At 46.0% G+C, this 25,168-nt stretch overlaps 1 protein-coding gene across 1 annotated transcript in view; it reads right to left on the reverse strand.

Moving 5' to 3' along the window:
* Positions 1-21,832, reverse strand: part of LOC119377693 (large subunit GTPase 1 homolog) — a 61,593-nt gene extending 39,761 nt beyond the window's left edge. Inside the window, exons 1-2 of the mRNA XM_037647047.2 lie at positions 21,718-21,832; positions 598-713 (exon numbers count right to left, since the gene is read on the reverse strand). Coding sequence (XP_037502975.1) covers positions 598-713; positions 21,718-21,817 — 216 coding nt within the window. The 5' untranslated portion in view covers positions 21,818-21,832. The remainder of the gene's footprint in view (positions 1-597; positions 714-21,717) is intronic.
* Positions 21,833-25,168: the final 3,336 nt, after the last annotated feature.

Genomic DNA, 25,168 nt, shown 5'->3' on the forward strand with positions numbered 1-25,168 from the left:
AACGTGCGTGCCGACATTACGTCAGGCTATGAGCTACCCTTTACATGCCAGTACACTGGCCGTGCCTGGTGAACCCACGATTGCACACAACTACTCAATTTACCCAAAGATGTCTGTTCACCTTGTAATGCTTAGCTCAAAAAAAAAAAAAAATGTATATATAATTGGGAACTGCCAGATTTTCATATGAGTCATCCTCACCTTGTTTCACCTGCTGCAGTTATGTGAGGATAAAGAGGGGGTGAGCTTGTGAAGAGTAGAAAATGCCACTTGCTTGTCCTGTGTCTAATCTTCTTTTGTGCTGTGTCCTTTCATGCACTCAAAAGTGTTCTTAATGTGTGATGGTACAGTTACTGAATGGGTAATAAAGGAAGTGCCTTGCTGTCAAAGACTGCAGTGGCTGTCTTTGACAGCGCTTCCTTCATCACCCATGCAGTAACTGTAATGGAACTGATAGGCATCAGATGGAATCGGCATGGTGAAGGGAAAGGCCTGTACCGAACATAACAATGATTGACAACACATGGTTGCAGTGCTCCTATGGCGCAACCAAATATTCCACATGCATTCCGAGAGTCATTTTCAGTCAATGCTCACCAAGCCAATGACCGTCTTGCCATTGGATCGTCTTGACTCTGGATGGATGGTGCGGAACAGCTGCAGCAGCTCATCCTTGCTGTACAGGTTGGCACTGTTTGCGTCTGTGCCCTGTGCTGCAGGCAAAACATTGCTCACTTGCACTGTATACACTTCAATAGGATGCAGGCACGTACTGGAGCTTCTAACAAAGACCAAGTAGAAGAGTTGCTACACTTGCACAAGAAACTTCCTACGATGGGAAACTTGCTTCACAATGGCAGCATGCATTGTTTTTGTTGCTGGTGCTAGGTGCCCTGTATCATGTTGCACCTTTGGCTTCTGCAATCACTTATGCTGTTCACCATTCAAGTGGAATATTACACAGTTAAAAAGTGTCGATTAAGGATCTCCAACTATCAGGGCATTTCCAGCAGACAAATAGTATGTGCCAACAAACATTGCACTGCCCCTACATTCAGTGCGTAGAAGCTGCCTAAAAGGCTTACACAACTTTTCTATACCTTGAACACTGTACAGACTTAATGCTTCTTTTTCATAATAAGGTCAAGTGCTCAAGTACTGCTGTAGTACTGCTGTGCTGAATAACAACTAGTTGTGTCCAACACCAGTGGATGTCCCTGCAGTGGCTAAGCAGCACTCCAACAAGAGCAGTTGATAAGAACTGTGCACACAGTTGTATTTGAAGCATTGCATTGTATTTGCACCATGGGCACCATTTAACCCTTTGAGGGTTTTCGCTGGACGTGTATGGCAGAAGCTTTCTGGTACCAAAGTGTTTTCGTCGTACATGTACAGCATAGTGTTTATTTTTAAAATGCGCGCTTCTTTCGATCATTTCTCTTGTTTAGCCTGTCCTGCCACACTTCGGGAATACGTAGAATTTTTTTCATGCACCGATGTCTCTCCGTTGTATTCTTTTTTGCTTCTCAAAACGGCGTGCCGGCTATCCCTTGCCCATCCGAGCACATTCGCGGTGCAGCTGGTTTAAAGTGCGCACCTTTTTCGATCATTTATCTTGCTTTGCATGTGCTGCCACACTTTGGGAATACGTGGAATTTTTTTCATGTGTCGGTGTCTCTCAGTTGTTCCTTTTTTTATGTTTTGCAAAACGGTGCGCCGGCTATCGCTTGTGCAAACGAGCGCGACCACGGAGATGTTGGTTTCAAACGCGCACCTTCTTCGATCATTTCTCTTGCTTGGAATGTGCTGCCACACTTCGGGGATACATGGAATTTTTTTTAATGCGCCGATGTCTCTCAGTCTTTTTTTTTTCCAAAGCGGCACCATGGCTTTCTCTTGCGCATCAGAACGCGCGCACGCGGTCTGGCTGGTTTTGGTTTTGTCCTTCGGGTGGTTTTCACTTCTTGCGCCCACAAAGCTGAAGGCTGTTTGGTTTCTAATCTCTCAAAGGGTGACCGCTAGTTACCCTCTCATTTATTGCTCCCCGGGGTGCGATTAAATCTGTTTCCGTGTGGCGCTAAATTACACAAACGACGGCACCGTGACTGCGTTTCCTGTTTTCGGGTCACGGAAAAACTAACTACGTCTTGTTGGCGATAAGATGAAGGATAACTGTAGCTTTTTCACTCGTTTTGCTTTCTGGATGGGCGCACAACCATAGAGTTTTCTTCCACGCGATCACTGACGCAGTTCACTTACGCTATGGAAGCGCGCCGGTTGCTCTGCTGCCGGTGAGTCGAGCAGCGATTCTTCCAATGCGAACTATTCCCCAAGTGCCGAATCAAAATCTGATTCATTGGATTTCAGTTTGTCAGACGAGAGTTTTCTGACGAGTTCAGACTTCGATGGCGATCAAGGAGCGACATCTGAAAAGCGCGTGCAGCGAGCCATGCTTCAAAGACTATCACATCCTGAAAAGTATTTGGTGTTAGAGCACGAACATTTTTAACCAGAAAAGTACTCTGGTGCACTTATTTTGGTATGTCTGTGAGCTATGTTTAACACAATGCATATTTTTATTTATAAAAAACTTAAGTTTCTTTTACGATTTTGCTTGATTTTACTACGAATAAACCATGTGTATGTAACACCAAAAATGATTTTTTTGTCTCTTTACGGTCACGAAAAAAAATTTTTGACAATTCTTTTTCTTATATAGTCTCAAGATTTTATTTCAGCAATAAAAAAATTACACATTTTTGGACTGGATTTTGGGAAAAAATTCGACCCTCAAAGGGTTAACTGATTTTGCTAAAGTGCACATAGACAAACAAAATGCAAGTTTGCAGTTCAGAACTCGGAGAAATTTTAAGAGCAAGACAAAAGCTGTTTCAAAGAAGATTCGCAGCTGAAAAAATTGTGTTTTGAGATCACCTCTAGTAGAGCAACAGTGTGCGTGTAACTATTGAGTGCAGATTTACATTACTGTGCAAACAAACAGTTCTGCTCAAAAACGTAATGAATGACACAAGGGTAACTGTCACAGAGCAGCCATCAATAATGCCTATGTTGGCTTCCAAGCAATACAAAAGACGTTACAGTGAAGCATCACTCACCATGGCAAATATGAGCCATATTGTTGCTGCATAAAAGAAGGCAAGGCGTGCAGACACAAGAGGAGAGAACAAGGCAGTGCAAAGCAGTCGCAAAAGCTCATATGCCCTTGCATAGCCTGTTTCAAGGTATTAAATAGGAGCGACATGCAAATATATTGCTAAAAAAGGATATCACACTCTGCAAACAGAAAGTAAACATTTAAAAAAATAAGTAAATAATTAAGCATAGCGATGCTACCAAGGACTTCTCATTTGGAGCAGCAGAAATTTAATTTTGGAGCATTTCGGCAAAGGTTACCTCGCAGGCGTGGGCTCCTTGGAGCAGGTAATTTCACATTCTGTATTAAGTGAGAGAAGCCAGTTGCATTTTCCATCAAAAACTAGAATGCCTAATATGAAGCTCTTATGAAAGGATAAATATTTAGGTTCATTGCAGATCTCACGGATAAACGCTCTCTGGAGCACTCAATAATGCCGCACAGTAGTGACTATGAAGAAGGTCACGCTGGTAGAGAAAAAGCTTTTTATTGGGCAAGCCTGTGCTCAAGAAATGAAAAGTCAAGGCACAAGCAGTGCAAGCAAGCAGTGCAGTGACAGCAGCAATCACAGTCATCAGCTGTCGCTAATCTGCTCCTCTGTGAAATGCATCACCTTTTTTTATACATGCCCTGTCGAACCTTACAGTGCTATCACTGGTGCTCGCTTCAGCTCTATTGTAAACTCCGATACTCATGTCTCGCGCGTAATCTTAACAGAACGATCTGAAACAATCTTGAAGTTTAAAAACATTGTGGCATGGCCTGTGAAGAAGAGTGATAACAGGATTTTGTGGGTGAAACCTGATGCACACTAAAATTAAAATAAAAGAGGAATAAGCACGCTTAGCAATATCATTTCCCTCAATAATGCAAAAATAAGGGCAATCACAGAGTTGTGGAATTCAGCCATTTTTTCGACACAAGCATATAAACAGAACACTGCGTCAACACAATTATATAATTTGAAATAACACAACAGTTAAACCTAGATATAACGAAATTGACAAATTCCCAAAAAATTCATTATAAAAAGGTTTTTGTTATATCCAGCTTCAGCACGAAAATTCGGAAAAGAAATGCACAAATTAAACACAAGGGGAATTGAAGGCAGAGCTCACCCAAAACATTTATTTAGCGGCAAAAACTGTGTTATTTATTGGCAAAAGCTGCGTTATTTTGCTCTACTGCTTGTTTGCGAGGGATGGCAATCCTGAACGTTTGTAGGACATCAGTACAATGCTGCTCCATCGTCTAGCTGTGGCCGCCAAAATTGGCTCCGGCAACGCGCCGTCGCGCTACCAGAGCCAATATCAGAGGCCACGGTCTCGCGAACTCATGGTGCGGTGCAAGACGCCAAAGCGTGTGATGACAGCAACGAGCTGACCTCCGAAGATCCGTCGCTGTCACAGTGGTCATGAACAGTTTCCACATCTGACCTTGGTAGTGACGACACAGCTGTCAGCATGAAAAAAATCGCAAAACCTGTTGTCGTGAGGGGTTGCTCCATGCGCACGGGCCTCGCCTGCCCGCCTCGTGCAGACTCGTACGCACAAACCAGCGCTCGCCCTCACCTCGCAGTCGCCGGGGCTTCGAGCACGCCAAGCGAGACGCCACTGCTGTGCGCTCTCGTTGGCGGGGCAACAGCAGAAGATGCATGCTGCTCCTGCTCGTGCCAAAACGACAAAATTTGGGGCACAATCCCTAGGTTGTCGGCGGCGAAAATTCGTTATATCAAGGGCGTCTCCCGCTGCCACTTTGTTACTCGCAAATACATGTGCTTCTATGAAGTAATGGCGGGGAATAGAAAAACTTCGCAATATCGAGGAATTCGTTGTGTGGAGGTACATTATAGGTAGGTTTGAGCGTAATTGTTATCACATGGCTATCAAAATGCACAGCTACTGCCACAATTCCAGTCTCAGCATTAATAAAATATTGCACTTTACTTCAGAGAACTGGCAGTCAAATGCCGCGACATGCAAGACTGCCTCAGCACTAGGGAAACATAAAAAAACCAGATGAGAGATCCCAGTTGGGTGCGCGAGACTTGCAACAAGGACATGAGCTCTAAAGTTAGCTTTGCGAGTGGGAAGAAGAATACGCACACACAGCACGTGCATTGCACTGGGATGCAGCGAGAAAAATCTGGGATGCAATGATGTCACTCAGCAAGCCACAGTGCTTTCAGAGGATTGCTGTGTGCATGTGCCGGGTTGCATCTGTGACAGAGATGCAACCCGGCACATGCAGTCGAGCTTCCACGAGAGTGCTCGAAAAGGCATAAAACTTCATGCTATGACTATCTTAGTTTTCTTTTTTCTCTGTCACCGTTTGACCCTGGGAGGTAAGAAGCAGACGAAAAACATCGGGCACACGCTTCACAGTAGGCCTCATGCCGGGACAGTCAGCAACGGGCCTTCTACTGACCACTGCACATGTTAAAACAAAATCATAGCTGCTCTGAGCAGCACGCCAACTTTTATTAAATACAACACCATTTATAAAAGAAAAAGAAACAAAAAAACAAACGCACTTGTTTTTCCCTTGAAAGTACACATTAAGTATTTACGGAAGTAACAGTACTGTACTGGATGAAAAACACTTAACGTATCATCTGTTGCGATGCCAGGTGTGTCTGTCCAAGTGGTCTACCCCCAACGAATCTCTGGTTTTGTTGTGAAGTCAAGTCAGAGGAGCGTGACGGTGCGTCCACCTAGCTTCGCCGTCGTTTTGAAGTCGATTTGAACGAGTTTTGGCAAGACGCACTTATCAAAAAACGTGAACTCTATGCAATTTCCTGCACTGGCATGGGACGCTACATCTATGCGCAGTGGTGAGTGCACGATGCTTTGCTAAGACTGTCAAATGCAACCTGTAAAGCTGCAACGTCGCAGCAAACCAAGAGACCTAGCGGTCTTCAGCCTCTTTGAACAACAAAGGCACTGCTTGAGTGCTTTTCAACACACCCCACTGCCCACGCCTCGTGAAGAACGAAACTGAAACTGTAGAGAAAGATCTGTAGAGGTCGCCACAATTCAGCCCTCTGATTAGGCCGCCACTGGAGCGTGGCGCCCCTTGTTACTTGCATGAGTGCATGCTATATGTTCGTGCGCCAATAAAGTGTGGGTTCCACTTTCGTCCGAGCGGGCAGAGTGTACGCGTCAGTCTCTGCGTGCCCGTGCCCCTGCGGCACTAACCACGCGACAAGATCCATAGGCAGTTCGCTAGCTAATGCAATCCAATCCGAAGCCTGTACTTCTCATCATTCCCATGGTGGTTGAACGATCGCAGCACCAGTTTTCTCTCTAGGTTACTGTATGAAACTCTATGGTGCAAGCGAATTGGTGTTACCCCTAGTGCATTACCCGCAAAGCATTTCTTGGTTACCCCCCTTCTATCATAACGTCTATCACCAAAAAAATTCTGAGAGGCCTCAGCGAAAGAAAGGATACAGCCAAAAACACTGATGAAGATCGGAAGAGGGTGCCAGTGTTACCCTACATGCATAAAATTTCGCACGGCCTAAAAAAGATAGCTGAAAAGCATGTTTTCAAAGTCATGTTCTGAGCTCCTTTGACAATGAAACAGTTAATTCCATGGGAGAAAAACCATCAAGCAACAGTTGCGGAATAACGAAAGAATGGCAATTGTTCGAGTGGCTTGTTTTTCGGTATTATACACAACTAATGACATCGACAGACAATTAAGACACAGGAGACATTATTTGTGTTTTTGTAACTGCAGTGTAATGATTCTCACTTGAATTGAAAGGAGTTAAAGTGGACGAAAAATCACCCTTTCCTTCGGCAGGATCCGAACCCACAACCTTCGCGTAATTCGCAGGTTAAGGGTTCGGATCCCACTGACAGAAAGGGTGATTTTTCGTCTGCTTTAACTCCTTTCAATTTAAGTGAGAATCATTACACTGCAGTTAAAAAAACACAAATAATGTCCGCTATTCTTTCCTTGGCTTAATGCTTTAGTTGCGGAATAAGGCATTCAACGAGGTATTTGGATTGCGCAAAGAACGTGGTTTACAAAATTCCCTTCACCTGCCCAAAATCATACTTAGGGCAGACAAGACGATGTTTAAACACCAGATTAAGAGAGCACAGATACACGACTGAAATGCTACAGTCTCCAGGTCATTTACCCCCGAATGCAGAGATGTTACTTGGCTCGTGCCTTCAACTTGACTTGAGCAAGTCGGCCCGAAGCAAGCAGCGGACTTGAAAACGCCCAAGTCGGCCTTCGCGTTTCATAGACGCTCAGGCTGTCTTGCTTGGTCAAGTCAAGAACGAGCTTCAATGCAGAAACACGTTGCTCGCCTGGTACCGAGGTTAATAATGAAGTTGTTGGCGTAAGGCACGTGTTAAAGTAAGAAAAGTTCGTATATTTCAAAAGAACTATGAGATCGAAGTGCTACAAGCATATTTTTGTCATTTTACTGTTAACGAGCGGCACGTGGCTCCCGCCGCCGCAGCGATGTACAGTGTTGCTTGTGTAAAGCGTCCGTTGCCCACTGGTTTCAGTGGACGCCCAAGCACGGCGCGTTACTCCAAGCTTGCTTGTTTTGGCCTGCGCGCTAATAGAACTTCCCATAAAGATGCGAAACAAGGCATGGTTTGCGTTGTGTTCTTTCGTCGTTTTTTTTTTTCTTATCGAACGCGGAGTGTATATGCGCTGCCCTGGCTCGCAAGTTTTAAACGAGGTATCGCGCATTTTCAAGGCACCAGCCTTTCTATTCGCCTATGGACATGCTTGTAGCGAGCTGGGTCGCAGTTATACATGAATAAATAAAAAATGCAACAACTTCTGGGAACAAGGTGTACAAAGCCCTTGTTCAGGCCCATGTGGGTGCTGCCACCCAACAAAAAAAGCTAAAGAATAGAACTGGAAATGCTAATTATTTGTCTACTTTCGTTGAACATCTGATTCTTGGTAAACAAGACAAGAAGCGGAGGTCGGGATCATGGGCCTCCGCGGAATTTTGCCTCGCGGGGTGCAGCAATGCCGCGCTGCATGTTGGTGAGGGTAGGGGGGGGGGACGCACATGGTCAAGATCAAACTGGTTCTATAAACGTTGGCTCAAGATATGTGATCTTCTGGAAGCTTTGTCGCGAACAACGAAAAAGACACAGGCCTGTCATGTGCGTCCTGCGAGGTGAACGAAGAGCTCATCCACCTGTTTGTACGAGAGCACCTGTTTGTAATACAAAGCTACGAGGAAGTCCCAAGGAAAGCTTCGCCTTGTCACCAAAAAAATTGTGCTGGTCCGTGGATTAAACCCGCACTAGGGGAAGCTCTTTTTTTCTGAGAAAAGCTTAAGGAATTTTTCGTATCGTGCTGCAAACTGATGCCTGTCAAGTTTCTCAATCCCACACAGCTGCACCGAACGAGACAAAAACGACGTAAAATGTTGTGTACTATGAAAACATTTTTCGGCTCATGCTACGTCCCCCACGTCACTTTGCAAAGCGAAGTCGTCGAATCAAGGAGAAAGTACCATTCGCTGAGATGTCGCAGCAAGGCACGTTGTCGTCCAAAGAGACACCTCAGCGCAAGGCGGCCCCGCGCTTCACCGAGGACGAAAAAAGTGTGCTGATCGATCTTGTGAGGCAGTTCGAGCACATTATCGAGTGTAAAAAACTGATGTTGCGTCAGTGGCGAAAAAAGATGAAACGTGGAAAGAAATAGCCAAGCGTTACAACGCCAACCACGGGATTACGAGGCGCCACCACCTGCAGCTCAAGAAATGCTGGAATAACCTCAAACAGAAATGAAAAGAGGAAGCTGCAAGAGAAAAGTGAGAGCGCCACAAAACTGGTAAGAACAACATTTTTTTGCATGACTGGTTCACTTGAGCTATTATTCTTGTGACCTTCCACATGTTTTGTATTCGGGAGATGAGTGATTGGTGAGCGTAAATACACCGGGGCTATTAATGCGCACGTGTGTGCAGTCGACACATCCTGTAACACCAGGGAATTCGGCCACTTCATAAAAGTCCCGCATAACTTTAGGAAATCCCGCCGGCTGCGGGAAGCGCACCAGCATCGAGTGAAAGTGCTTTGCGATGAGCAGGGTCGCTTTTCCGACTGCGCGGCACACTGTCGACTGTGGAATGCGGACGAGATCGCCGGTGATTGTCTGGAATGTGTCAGCGCCGTAACACCTGAGCGCCATCAGTAGCCGCAACGTGGGAGGCACAGGCTCTATAAACGTTGGCACAGGCTGTCCTCGGTTGTCCCCGCTTTCTTGGAGCGGCAACATAGCCAGAAGCTGCCGCACGGCGTTCTTGGTGAACCTGTAGCGAGCGTGGAATCGTTCCTCGTCGTACAACTCCATCAGATTTCCTCGGTCACGTAAGGCGGGTCGCGGAATCTTCGGCAGGCAATTTACCTCAGGAAATATGCTACGTCCATAGCTTGGCAAGCAAACTCAAAAGCGGACAACCTCCGCGCGACGTCCATTCGAGAGGCGGCCATGTTGGAATAACGCATCAAGACTGTTTCAAGCTAGCCCCACAGCAGACTTGAAACTTGTCCTGACTTCGACCGAGCCAAGTCGCCCGCAAGTCGTCCGCAAGTTCGAGAACGATTTATGGCGAGCGGCAAAGCTGTCTTGAGTCAAGTACGAGTCAAGTACGAGACAAGTAACATCTCTGCATTCGGGGGTTAGCGGCGCACGATGTGGGTGCAAACCCATGTTTAGCAATCCCAAGGTTCTGGATCGCTGCAAGCCAAAACAAGGATGAGAAATCATAGAAGCTTACTTCAAGCTAAAAAATGATCCAACATGCCACGTAAGCTCTCCTTCCGTGGCACTTGGAAACCCAGCTTTTCATTTCATAGACGGCCATTACATCCATCCACATGTGTCTTCTTGAATCCTAGATTTGCGCAATTCGCCTTAATTTTTCATCTATCTGCCTCTCACCCTTTCTGTGTGGGTATATACGACGTGCGCTGTGAGCAATTAACAGTTGCAAGTTTGCACAGATATGTGTCTAGTCTTTTCGGTTTTAGAGCACAGCTCTTAGGTGCCCGTTCCTGCGTTGAGCAGCGTCACCATCGTCGTTGGTGGCGTCACCGATAGACATGAAAAAGTACCCAATATACTCGCGTAATGAACCCACTCTTTTTTCAGAAATGTTGATGCAAATTTGGGGGGAGGGTTCATTACGCGAGAAAAAAAATTGCGGTAGGTATAAAAGTTGAAATTTCGCATGACGGTGTTCAGAAATTCGATAATTATACCTCAGTCTTTAAAAGTAAGCGTTTGCACGCAATGTATGCGAAAACAAAAAAACAAAAAAAGCTTTGTTGATGACGCCAACCGGCCACTTTCTGGCGCTCCTACTTGCTTCCATCGCCATCAGTGTCTTCCTCGCTTATGTCGCTTGCTGCTGCCGCCTCGTCATCGCCAGACCACAGCGCACCGTCTTCTGTACCGTCCAGGCTATTGGATATACCAGTCTTCTTGAAGCTCTGGACGATCATATCGCTCGGAATCTGGCTCCACGCCTCCAGAATTCAGCGGCACAGCATCTCGATGGACGGCATCCTTATTTTACTGGCAGGAGTCGGGTCGTGGTTTCCGTCGGCCATCCACTCCGTGTACAGCCGCCGCATGTTGTCCTTAAAAGGTTTATTAATGGAAACGTCAAGGGGCTGCAGCACGGACGTCAGGCCACCGGGGATCACCGCGATTAGGCCTACTGACAGAACCACGTTGCGAGCGCATGGTGCGCCGTTGCTGCTTTGTTTGCATGCCGCTGTGCCTGCGTGGCGCTATAAGCAATAAGGGCTCTTGTGCATTCGATAGATGGTGGTCGTCCGCAAAGAAAGGCGCGACTTTCAAATTTTGACTCTTGTCTGCGTTCGTGCTGCTTGCAACATGTTGTTAAGCGATGTTCTTAACTTTTGTAGCCTCGTTGTTTTGAGATATAATGGCGTGATTTAACGTTGTTTCTATTTCAACGACATTATCAATCAAGCCAAAATCAAATCAGCATAAACACACAATAAAAAAACTTTTCTTTTCCGAGGACCAAAGTGGGGGGGGTTCATTATGCGAGTGGGTTCATTACGCGAGTAGATATGGTAACTGATAGGCATGAAAAAATGATGTGAGAAAAAGATACCCAGAATGGAATGGGATTTGAACCTGGGCCCACTGCGTGACAGTCGAGTACAGTCGACGTCCGATTTCCCGGACGCCCGAAATTCCGGACATGCCTGATTTCCCGGACTCATCTGTGGCACCGTCAAGTTCCCCGTAGAGTCAATGTATTAAAAAGTCGGAAATTCCGGACGCTTATAGCCTTCGCCATCCGATTTCCCGGACTTTTTATTGTTAACCGCCGACCCAAAGTCACCACCGACGCCGCCATTTTGGTTGTTTTCATTTTCATATCCTTGAACCCACCATACTCGCATCGCAGGTGTGTCCAGCAGCACCGCCGCACCGCGCCGCGGCTGCCGTAACCTCGAAGCCGCACGTGTCAATCCGTTGCCAGCCGTAGCTTAGCCAAGCCAAACCTCACTGTGTTCGTTCACGTGTTGTTTTGTCAGCTGTGCCCAGCTCTGCGGTCGTGTCTGCGGTTGATCGTTTGCTGCTGCGCGCTACCTTCAGTGATCACGTTTCCCAACCTTCAGCATCCACCGAGTTCCTAGCTGTTTCGTGCTGCGCTTTTCGTCGAGCGGATTCGCCGTTTACAGCAATGGCACCAACTGCTCCTTCCTCTTCGTCCGCGCCTTCGAAGCGCACAAAGCCACCTCGTAGGCTCACGATGACGAACTGCCATCCGCGGACGTTGCCTTCGACGATCTGCACGCTGGCGGCGTGTTGATTCCAGCCGAGATAACCCTTGAGGGCTTCGCCGACGCTGACAAAGACCTCGAGCTATGTGCGGAGTTGACCGATGACGAAATCATTCATCAAGTTACGGAGGATTATGATGACTCCGACACCGAGAACGAAGAGCCAGCTCCTACACAGCCAACGAACACGGAGTTGACGCGAGCACTGATGACACTGTCATTGGTGTACGGCGGCAACATGACGTTGACTGAAATTGAGGCAGACATAATCGCGGGCAAGCGGACCGTGCAAAAGAAAATAAGCGACTTCTTTGCGCCCAAGTGCTGACCTATGAGGTAGTGCCGGCCACGTCGTATTTTTTTTTTTTTTATAAACGGCTCTTTTCAGAGCCACCTAAATGATGCATTGGCTGAATTGCTATGGGAATCTTGTACTCCGGCTGTGACCCTCTCCGTCAGCGAAAAATACCTACCAAAAAGGTGCGTTTTCACGTGCATTCGTTTTTCCGGACTGCCCGATTTTCCGGACGTTTTCGCGGTCCCTTGAGGGTCCGGGAAATCGGACGTCAACTGTATTCTGTAAAACTGATAACTGGGCGGGTTGGTATGAATTCATGTTTGAAACTTTTTTAGCACGCACAAAAGACGGGGACACAGAACGTACAAACGGGCGCGTACTAAATGTGTTTCGTGAGTGTGGCCTGGGTCTCAAGTTCACCCATGAGATAGCAAAAGAAAAACAACTACAGTTTCTAGACCTATCATTGCGAATTTCACCTAACCATGTGTGCTGGATGTACAGCCCTATATCAGAAAAAGCCTTACTTCACTACAAGTCGGGGCATTAAAAAATCGTAAAAAACGGAATAGCAGTGTCGTGTCTCAAAGGGGCTATAGTGAAGTCCTGCTGTCACTTAATGAAAGAAATTCATGTGGCATTTCTGTGGCATTACTGTTTGTTACTTCTCATTAATATTGTGTCTAACAACGAAAAATGAGCCTTTAAAAATAATCTTTCCCCCATTAATGAAATAAAGTTTTTCTAAACAAGCACGTACCTTCCTTCTATAATAAAGTCTATAGCCAAAAAAATTCTGAGAGGCCTCAGCGAAAGAAAGGATGCAGCCAAAAACACTGATGAAGATCGGAAGAGGGTGCCAGTGTTACCCTACATGCATAAAATTTCGCATGGCCTAAAAAAGATAGCTGAAAAGCATGTTTTCAAAGTCATGTTCTCAGCTCCTTTGACAATGAAACAGTTATACAGTCGAATCCACTTATAACGATCCCAGATATAACGATCTATCGGTTATAACGACCATATTTCGATGCACTTACGATTTTCCTATGCTACCCATTGAAATTGCGTCCACATATAGCGAACATTTTTCAAAGCCTCCTACTTTTACAACGTACACTTCAGACACTGTCGCGGTAAAAATATGGCGTATACGAAGCGAAAAAAAGTTAAAGTAGGCCTTCTAAAGCATGAGAGGAGCACGCTCGCGCGTACCCCGGTCCAGTTTACTCGTGACGAAGATACCCGAGATCGGCGAGCACCGCACGCGCTGCTTTCGGACGCTACGAGCGAGGTCGCTCGCTTTCCAGTCGTTTCTTCAGTGGCAGAATGGCAGTGGGGAATAAAAAAAAAAAGAAAGAAAGAAAGAAATAGTAGGCAGCATGAAGCCTTGCAGTCAGCTTTCTCACGGCAACCTTTCCTGGCGCCATTCTCTGCAGCTACGACCGCCTACGATGAACCTATGCCTTGGAACGCAAGAATCCATAAAATGCAATAAGCGATGACCGCGGTAACTTTTCAGCGCTTAAATGTTCACTGCGTCGACGTCACAAAGTGCCGCAAAATGTCTTTCATCTTTTCGGTAATGGCAGAGACCGGCCGATCAATGATTACGACTTCTGCGCGATTGCGGCGATTCCTTCACGGATAAGCATCAGAAGAGAGCGAAGGCGACGTGGCGGCCGGCGATGAACGTGCCATTATGATTTATCGCTGACAACCTTATCGCAGTCATCTGCAGCTATCAGCTCGGCTGGACGTGTGGCGTAAACTGTTCGGGGTGACGGCGGTACAAGCAGTACAAGCGCGCGATGCCACTGCCGTTCGAAAGCTCGCTTCCGCCGCGCCGTGCGAGATAAAGTGCGCGTCGCTTCGTGTAAACGAAACTAGCTTGCTGGTGTTGAGTGACACAGGCACCGAGAAACTTTGATGCACTTACAGCGAGCGTATACAGCGTGTTTTATTAGGCGGCAACCCAAGGGTGCCGCGCCTGTTGTGCAGCCGGGCCGTCAGAGCATCGCGGAGACGTAGAGTGCGCGTTGCTTCCAAAATGCTTGTCTTCGCCAAGTTGAACGAACAGGCCGCTCGTCGCACCCGTGCATGCTCCGAAGTGAAGCGGGCACAAAGTGCGCACAAATGCGCGTACAAATGCAAGCGGCCCGGCAGTGATGGCGTGAGCCGAGTAGCTAGGCTACGCGCTGCACGCAACTGGCCAGGGATGATCGGCTCCACGTAGCGGTACCGCGGTTCAATGAAACGTCGCTTCACTGCAAAGGCGGTTTAATTCACTCGTGCACGCAGCGGGCCTCGCTTCACAACGCGAAAAGGCCTAACTTCTCACCGGAGGAGTTGTTAGCACTTTTCAATAAAAATGCGCATAAAAAAAAAAGCGGCTTGGTCGCTAAATGCACGTTTTTGAGGGCGAGTCCATTTACAACGAACTACTGATATAATGACCAGTTTTCGTGGCACTTTCGAGTTCGTTATAAACGGGTTCGACTGTAATTCCATGGGAGAAAAACTGTATTTGTAACTTCAGCGGGTTTCCCAAAACTGGTTATCACCAGAGCAGTTGATAAGCTGATATGCATAGTAAAGGGTGTGCATTCATCTTCAAGGAACAGCCTGAACAGGGTCAAGAAGCGCTGTGCAGTTGTGCCTTACGTTCATGATTTTTCTCATGCTTTGAAGAATGTTGGCAGCAGGTATGACATTGATGTTGTTTTCAACGCTCCTATAAAAGTGCAACAGTTGTGCTAGGCAGTTGCCAAAAAGTTTAACTTAAAAGATAGAAATGTAGTTGTGGGCCAAAAGAAGGCTCCAAGTTCATAAGGTGCAGAAAAGGGTTTGTTTATCGGATACCGCTAACTTGTGGAAATGTCTATATAGGACAAACAGGTCGCTGCATCAACACACGTCTAAAAGAATGTAAATGTTCGCCGGGGAAAGAAACCGTTTCGCACTTGTCCAATCATTGCAAATCATGTCATTGTAATCCTGTTTTCAGTGACACAGACATTTTGTTTGTGCATAGCAGTGATGCTACCGAGGACTTCTGATTTGGAGCAATTTTTGGAGCAGCAAAATTTCCGTTTTGGAGCACTTTGGAGCAGCAAAATTTTCATCTTGGAGCACTTTGGAGCAGATAATTTTGCATCTGGGAGCACTTTGGAGCAGCGAATTTTACATCCTGGAGCGCAATACAGAAGCATATTGCATTAACATTCAAGCACCTGAGTATTATTATGGGGCTCTTATGAAGGCTAGAAATATTTCGATTCGTTGCAAATATCATGGAAAAAATCATCTCAGGAGAATAGGCGTGCGCACAGGGGGGGCCGCGGGGGGGGGGGGGGGGGCGCAAAATCTGCCCCATACATTGACCCTTGCGATAGCAATTATATGGACACTCTCGGCGGATTTTTGCCGTCGCCGTTGCCGTAATTTTCTGTATGAAGTCCAAATTAATAACATCACCACGCATATTCTAGCCGCGGGTAAAAGCTCGCGAGCGCTGGCGACGAACGCGGCTGAAGCGGAGATTAAACTAGCCGGCCGTCTGTCTCCGGCGCACGGACAGCGCATGAGATAACATCTTCCTGCGTGCGGGCCTGCCGTCGATTGCTCATCAAACAGAGAGGAAACGCCCCGCCCGTCTTTCGTAAGGAGCATGAAGGGACGCCAGGGGAGCGGAAGGGGGGGGGGGGGCATCTCCAGAAGGGCGCAGTCACTAGCGCGCGCGCTATCTCGAGGCATCAGGAGACGGCTCGTAAACTTGCTGTGCTCTCAACGCTTACTTCGCGTTTAGAGAACTCAGAGCAAGAAAACGCTTCGGTTCCTGGAGGGGTCATATTCCGTTAAACCAGCGTTTTGTTGAGTTACACGAGATCAGATCCAAAAGAGTTAGCTGCTAGTCTTACTTCGTTTCACAATACAATTTTTTGGTATCGCATTCATTGCTTCGCTCTTAAGCGAAACTGAGTTTTTTTAACAGTTAGCTATTGACCCCCGAAAGCGAGGGGCGGACGTGTAAAATGGCGTAGCCGCTTCACTGTGGGCCGTCAGCGACGGGCCCGCTACTGACAGCTGCGCATTTGCGGCTGTTCCGACCAGGAGATATGATTTTACTAATGAGATGACATTTTTAAAAAAGCAAGCAAAAAATTCGAATTGGAACCCTAGCACGTGAGCTCGAAAGGGCAGGGCCTTTTAGGGGGTATTACCGCAGAGTGATTACAAACTCGGACGTGCTGGCGGAAGGAATTACGAAAAAGCTGTTCTGGATGAAGATCCATGGATAAAGTATATCTGAGGAAGAGTGTCAACGCGTTTCCACCGTTCGCGTGCTCTTCCATAAACGCGAAGCAAGGAAAATTCGATATTGTCCCATATATCTACTGCGAGCGATCACAGATTTCATTCCGCGATGTCCGGAAACAGAAGTGACAGACATTTTAGCGGCACTCATGTAGTTATTACTGAAGATTGCTTTCCTTACGTGCCGTGCGACACTTGAGACGAGCCATCAGCAGCGTTTCTGGAACAGACGACGTCCACCGATGAATCGTCGTCGCACTTTCTCGCTACCGATAGGCCTAGACGTCACGAGCCTCTGCGGAGAGCGCGTTTTGCTGTCGAGCCAACTTGCAGAACAGAAGCTGCGTCGGCACCGTGCATGGCATCGTGGCTTACTCGGAACGCACGCGCTAGCGCTATTTATTCAGCGGAATAATTTTTGGTCCATGATTGCCCTAGCAAAAATGCCAATAGGATTTCCTATTGGTCCAATAGGAAATCACTATTGGTTCTATAGGACATCTATTGGAGCTGTATTGGTTGTACAAGACTTCTATGGGTACCAATAGACACCAACAGCCACCACCTATTGGTGTCTTATTAGACCAATAGAAGTTGTATTGGCCAAATAGGGGCTGCCTTTTGGTGTCTTATTGGACCAATAGGAGTTGTATTGGTCAAATCGGTGCTGCCTATCTGACTTATTGGGCCAATAGGAGTTGTATTGGTCAAATAAGTACTCCTATTGGTTTCTTAATGTACTAACAGAAGATGTATAAGGCCAACAGGAGTTTTATTGTTCAAACAGCTACCGCCTATTGGTAGCTGTTTATAACATCTTATGACTGATTGAGCGCGTCGGACCCGATCCCGATCAAATTTCTTGATCATGATTGGCTATATTATACGCAAGCTGCAGACGGGATCAATTCACTTTTGATAAGTCTGATCCCGATTGAGCTTAATCGTACACCGTGAGACACCGTGTGCAGTTAGCAACTCACGCGACTAAAAGAGTCATCTAAAAAGGCTGCGTGTCGACCACGGCGGTACGGTGTCTCCGTACATGCCGTGCGGTAAACGGGCACTATAGTAAAACACGCTAAAGAAGAACTTGCGAAGGAATCGACAACACAGACACCACAGAATAATAATAAAGAAACCGCCATGAGATCACAACCGGCATAGAACCAGCCAGGTGACGAACAACAAAAAAAAAAAAGTGAGACGGTGCGCGGCGTGGCGACGCTGCATGTTTGAACATTTTTTTTTTTTTTTACATGTTCCTTGGTTAAGCAGGCTAAGCCATGTGCTAAGCTATAAGATAAGCTTTGGATAATATGTAAAGTTTATAACTATTTATGCTAAGCAATATAAGTAGTGCTGTAAAGATACAGGAGAAAGAATTGTGGATCTGCAAACGCGACCGACCGTGCGTTTGGCGCGCCATCCGCGCTCGGCCGATACGAAGACAAGCCCAGCCTGCGGCCAAGCTAAGCCAAAACGTTGTGTCTGTCGCCATAGCGCGCGCTTTGTGTGATCTCGATGCTTCACGTAAGCCTGCTTACACGATGTTTGCTTTAGTGTGCTTCCGCGACGATAACGTGAAGACTGTGTTCAGCGTGCACCAGATGGAGACGTTCTGAGCCATAAATGTCTTGGATTTCGACCGATTTCGACTCTACAAAGTGGCACCAAGAATAATGGCAAGACGAGCAACAAGGCCCATGTGCTCCGATTGTTTGGTGAGTTGAGTGGGCATGGTAGTTACTCCTATTTAGTATTTATTTGATATCACCTTTTTTTTGTATTCAAACTTGGGACGAAGCTGAAAGGTCGGGAAAACAAGTCCCTCGTCCTTTGTATCCGGTATTTGATGACAGCGAGACCAGCAACGCCTCGATTGCAAGTCCACACGCTCTCAGAGTTGAATGATTGAGCGCACATATTATTGTAGTTTGTTTTTGTGTTTGTCAGTATGCACAAAGAAACGTAGCATAGATTAGAGGTAAAGGACAGGCGCCCTGCTCGTGAGTGTAGTTGGAGTCTCGCAAGCCCTTTGTAAGTATTTACAACGTGCGTGTTAAGCCGAAAACGCGTTTATCGCCTCATAGTAAAACGCTCTAGTCGATGCTGTTTGTGTGTTGTAGTGCGCGCCAATCGGCTTATCATACTTGTTCGACATAATGTCACAAGAACCACAGAAGGCCACATGATAATTCATTATACAAAATGTGCATAGCATATGTACTGCACTGGTGCGATTTTTTATTTCATATTTTTTTATTTTACATACTGCAGCCCAATTAGGGCTATCGCAGGAGTGGGTTTATTAATGTTGTTGGCTTAATTGCATAAGCACGTAACATGCAGCACGTGTGTTATATCCAACTCATTGCAGCCTGACTGCTGGTTGGGCTTGCAACGATATGGAATCTAGGCTGCCTTTACTACTGTCTTACATATTACCGTTGCCTCATCGTGAATCTACCCTAGCTTAATTTATTTCATGCCATCTTTAAGTTGAGATTTAGTGGCATGCTCTAGTATGATAGTCGCACCACCATCGTGAAAAAGAGCACGTCACAGATAGTAAGTGATTATTGAGTTTGCTGTAATTTAAGGACGAGTTTGCAGTTCATTCTTGGGTACAGCTCAAAAAACACAGGACGCAAGCGTGTAAACGGGATAAGGTGCTGCTTAATTTTTTAAAAAATTTTGCCCCTTTCTTTTCCTTCCTTTTTTGCCGCAAAATTTTGCCGATATACTGTTTTCTTCCACGCAATAAGCCACAGTTGGGTGTGTAATATTTCACTCAGTTTTTTGCTATAGTTCAGCTCCTGCAACATTGTGAACATGTGCAGTGAATTAAGGTCTAGATAATTTCTCACTGTGCCGTCTACTTTCTATACATTGCTTTGAAGGTAAACTTTAATTAAACATGTGTTACTGTTTTCTGATTTCATGGCTCTGTTTATTTACAAAATCTTTCAGGCACTTCCTCGAGTGCGGATGAGGCCTGCAAGATGCAAGATCGCCAACATCATCAAGGGCCAGAAGAAGCACTTGTAGTTTGATTATGAGAATATATTTGAACATATGTCTCATTCATCCACTGTGATTATCATTGCAGGGGCGCTGCCACAGTGTGGGCCTTCTGCATGACGACAAGACACCCATAAAACACTTGCGCAAGACTAATTCTAATGGGGCTGAGAAGTGGGCAAATACAAAACTAATACAATGCCAGCAGGCAAATACAGAACCAATAGGCCAATATAATTCCAATTGGCTAATAGAGAACCAATACACCAATATAGGTCCAGTAGACTGATATAGAACCAATAGACCAATAGCCAAATACAGTTCCAATAGACCTATAGAACCAATAGACCAATAGGTGTCAATAACCCAATAGCCTATTGGTTTTTTATTGGGAATTTTTGCTAGGGTGCGACTTTATTGGCAGCCCCAAGATCGAGCTGCACATGTTCTGACGCGCCGGCGGTGCGATTGCCGGTGATAGACGCCCCCAAACCCGAGACTTTGGCGCAGTTTGGCGCAAATTTCGTCGATATTATCGGGATGGCGCAGTAAATACAATTTGGCGCACTTTGGCGCAGTTGGCGCAGGAGTGGAATCACTGGCATAGTAATAAACTTACACGTGAAGTCACGCAAGTGTTCCATATAAGTAGGTGTGGGAAAAAGTGTATCAGTCAACCATCGGTGGCGCTTACTGATAAAGAAATGTCTTTTTTGAAATGTGGTTAACTTGTTGTATTCTGCTGATATGCCTCATGACTTGCTCCGTGCATGCTTTGTGATGATTATTTGTGCTTATATGTTTAGTCCCTTTCAAAAAATAAATCGGTTGTGAGTAAGCGCACGTTTGTACCTTATTTCAGTGTTCCCCGCCTTTTGTGAGCGCTATACAAGTTTCAAACATGAAGTCGAGTATTCTACCACAGAGCCACGCTAAACTCGTTTGCAAAAAGACCCTATACAGGTGTCATGCCAGGCAAGAAATCGCATTAACCTATGTAATATAGCATGGCAGAAGAGTAAAATAACAACCAGTCATCACACAATGCTAACTGCGCAACAAGTGTGTGTGGTTCCCACCCACTGCTTCCCACCCACTGCAATGTGCTCAGCCGTGATTCTTCATCCTCATCAACCACATGCAGCATCAACAAAGTGCACATAATACCTTACAGATGTGTAGCGGGTGCCTCGTTTATCCGCACAAAGTGGAATAATGGCGTAGTGGGTGCTTTGCTACTTCACAAAAATTATGATTTATGGCGTAGTCGATACCTTGCGGAAAGCCAAAACTTCAAACACAGTTGGCCATGTCCCAGCACGAAGCTGCGCTCAGAATTCACATTAGGCAGTATCGTAATCATCGGTGAATTTTTTCCTGGTGTATCAGTATAGCGCAGCAAAAGAACGATGCCATACCAACTGGCCCCGTCGAAGCCTTATTCAACTGATGACGTCTGTCATATCTGCCTGGGAGGTGCAAATGCCTTCTGAAGTTGTACCTTGGTGTGGAGGGCCAGAAAAGGCAACGTGGGCCTGCAGAGGCTGGCGAGGCAGTTGTACCAAAGTGGGAGGGCTATCTTGGAAGGCCAACACTTGTGTGTATTGGAGGGGAGAGGGTGCATTGTCAGGAAAAGGGTAGCTCCCTTGAGAGAGACCCAAGACTGGCCTGAGAAAACAGGCTGTGCATACAAATCGGTTGCATTGTGGTGCTCGGTTCACGTTGTCAGTTTACTGAAACAATTGGCAGGGAACAAAGATATTCCTTACATGCACAATTCTGCACTACTGAAGCAACATATATCTTGACAGCTGCATGCGTTTTGTTCAATTGCAGCGAAAGCTTCTTCTAAGTGGGGCCATTATAAATGGGCTCCACTGTATCAAAATTTGTCTACATACGATTTCACTAGGACCAGCCATGAAGGTAAATTTATATGTCAAATTGGATGATGAACTTCCGAATTACTCAGAGTCTGTCGCACTGTGCATAAGGTGGTCACATGGAAGCAGGACATTAGACTTTAAGACTCGCTACAGCTCACTTCATTACCACTTGTGCTGGTTCTCATTACCGCTCACAAAGCATGAGAATCGCACCTGAATCCTTGAAGGAGGTACCAGCACTGCTGGAGTCTTCCGCTGGACTATCCGGTCTCCTCTCTTCTTCCTCAGCATCCAGACACTGTAGAGAGGACATTCACAATTCCTTCATTTTCAGAACCATACCTGCTTGGGCACACAGTACTAAACAGTCTGTTAATTACTGCTCTGAGTGCTGGCATCACACACTCAGTTTGTACACCGCATAATGTTTTACGCCTTGTCAACATCTTTTGCCTGTACGTTGTTTTTCACTTTTTTAACACTTTTTGGGTATGCATATTTTTCTTTTACTAGTGTTATGTTGTTTCTCCTAATGCCTCTCCTAAGGCTTTTGAGGATTACAGTAAACGCTCATTGTGGGCGAAGCGCAAAAAACGTAGACGGAAAAGAGGAGAACGACACAAGACAGGCGCTACCATCCCCACCATCTAGCCCAATTTGCAGTTTTGTTAAGTAAAAGCTCGTTAATTCGGATTCCACGGGACCAGAAAAAGCATCTGAATGAATTGAATTACGATTATCAAAAGTATCAAAAAAAGATAAACAAGGTCTATTACATCAATGCATTTTCATATTCTTGATGAATACTTAAATCCAGCACTTATTTTTCATAAGAACGTGTAAAACCTGCTATTTTCGTCATTAGCAACTTCGTTTACAATGTGACCACGGCTCAAGACCGCCGCGTCTTAAGCCGAAACCTCCTCTCCACCCATCCCTGATTACGTAACACCGCCACCAACACCACCACGTGCACGTGAAGATAATTTTTTCATCAGAAAAATGGCCGGCAACTGATAGTTCATTCATCACAATGCAGCAAGCAAGTTTTCTGCCAGCATGCAGACCGCGGCTGAAGCTCTAAATCTTCAACGGCTTCCACCATGTTTGAGTTTCGCGAAATTGTACACGCATCGCCCAAAATGAAGCCACTGAGTGCAGCATCCGCTGTGAAGAAATCGTGGTCCCTAAAGACATGATCATAGCATCCACAAAGTTCCGAGGGCGCACTACCGGCCTATGTGCCCCGAATAAAATCGAAAACAAAACAAGTTTGCCGCAGCCCCTGCAGTGCTGCTCGCCAACAACGCGGTTGGGGTAAGATTGTGGATGGCGACTACGGTCGTTTCAGTTGTTCACGAACGCTGTTTTCACTACTTTGCGTCGCACATTTGCGGCACTTCGTGCTAAGAGAGCTCCGAGGATCGTCCGAATTAAGCGGGTTGCAGCCAAATATGACCAAATTAACTCATATATGCCCAAACTCAGAAAAAATGACAGAACAAATATTTTTTTTCACAAAAAGTGTACTTCTACCCTCAAAAGAAAGCACAAGTTCTTTATTTACTGCCAGGCAAACGCAACACTGTTTTTTGAGCCGTCTTATACATATAGGACACTGGGCATTAGGGATGCTATATGCAGGTGTGGTAAGCCTTGAAACGCTTCACATGCACACCGACGTTGCACTTCTTCCTCTCCATGACGTCTTTCATATAAAGCACGCATTTGCCCGGAGAAAGCGGTCGGCATGCGGCAGCATGAAAAGCAAGCAATGTCTAGGCTAGCACACGTTGAGAATGAGACCTGCTTGATATGCTGTGGGTGGCGCTAGTAGTCAGCTAAAGAAATAGCGATGTTAGAGTGCATCAAAGAAGCATCCTATAGGTAGGACACTGCGCATATGTATGGGTTAACGAGAGTTTGATGCCCTTAAACAATACACGTGCTTGCTGGGACCAGAGAACATGTCCGAATTAACCGATTTTCCAAATCAATGGGGGTTGAATTGAACCCGCTTTTAATGTATATTATATCATGGGGATAATGAGTACGTGGTAGAGACAGAAGCGAGTATATTACAATATTCACGAGGAGCTGTAACAGCATCTCACACGGCATGCCGCCTTCTTTGTATTTTCATTGCTTAAATGGCATCCTCATGCACAGTGCGTTGTAGCATCACCGCCAGAAAACTGAGCACTCTCACAGTGCCTCCTAATATCATTTCGCACTGGCCGTGTAACATAAAAAAGAATGCTCAGAGAGCCGATGTTCACGCTGCGTTTTCGGCACCACAAGAACTTGTACAAGTGCACAAAATGACCAACCCAAATGCTAGAGCAAGTAAACCATGCAGCAAGAAACATGCACCCTTTTATGCAAAGTTTGCCGAGAGCGTTACCTACCAGATACATTTACATGCAACCATTTTTATGTTGGACAAACCGGTCGTTGTATCAACGACAGGCTTCACGAAGAGGCAAATAACGTAAAAAACAAGACGTTGGCTTGCACTTCACTGCAACAAGTGCGGTTGTGCGCTGAAGTTCTACCAGTGCAAAATCTTAGCGAGAAGCAAGAATGAAATGACCTGCCACATTATCGAAGCCCATACCATCACAAGTCTAATTGACCAGTGTATTGTCACGTGGTCGTGATGTTGACGAAGGCAGCAGCCGGCATGTTTAAGATGAAACTCTTTTTATTTGGGCGAACTTGTGCTCGGTAAATAGAAGGGTCAAAGTACAAGCAATCCAAGCTACACACTGACAGTGGCGAGAATGGCATCGACCATTCAGTAATCTGATCTGCGGTGAGGTGCGTCGGCCTTAATACATGCGGCATCAAACATTCAAGCCTTATTGTTGGTGGTCGCGTAAGCTCTCGAATAAACTTGACTATTCGCATCCTGTGTGTAATCTTAACAGAATGATCTCAAACAAACGCGAAGCTTCTTAAACATTGCGGCACGATCTGTGCCGAGCGTTGCTAACAGTCTTAGTGGGTGAAACCCGAACACATTAAAATAAAGCAATACACGCGTGGCAATAAATACCCCCCTCTGAAAAAGCATGCACTCTCACGGCACCCAAATGGAGATTTTTTTTTACTATAACAATGTTTCAAATTCTGACTAAATTTATCGCACTTATACAGTTGAAACTCGATTTAACAAAGTCATTGCCACGCTCAAATTACTTTGTTGAATCGGGAAGTTTGTAAAATCGAGAAAGGGGTTTTTCAGCCCTTTGAAACATAAAATTGCAACACAGAGACACCCAAAATCTACCACGGCATCGCTTTTGCCACGAGTGCTCATGTGAAAAGTCTGTTCAGGTGTACGAACATTGAGCCTCACATGTGGTCCAGGCGATGCAGGTCAGGTAGAAAGTCACATGAAATATGACATGCAGAAGAAATGCAAGGACGGGCAGAACAAATGCAGTGATTATGCGAGCAGGGCGAGCAAGAAAGTTGCGACGAGACGATCAGTGTCATCTGTCGCATAAATCATGAAATAACGAAAGCGCACAGTAGTGTTCCTGTGGGAGCATTGACAGGAACAGTAAATCACCGCCACCCGTAGCACCATCTGGTATGTAACAGCGCCACTGTTGAGTCCACTGTTCGTGCATGTGGTGGCGTGTAGCCTTGTCAAAAT

Source organism: Rhipicephalus sanguineus, unplaced genomic scaffold (genome assembly GCF_013339695.2).
Source record: "Rhipicephalus sanguineus isolate Rsan-2018 unplaced genomic scaffold, BIME_Rsan_1.4 Seq542, whole genome shotgun sequence".
Classification (NCBI taxonomy): domain Eukaryota; kingdom Metazoa; phylum Arthropoda; class Arachnida; order Ixodida; family Ixodidae; genus Rhipicephalus; species Rhipicephalus sanguineus.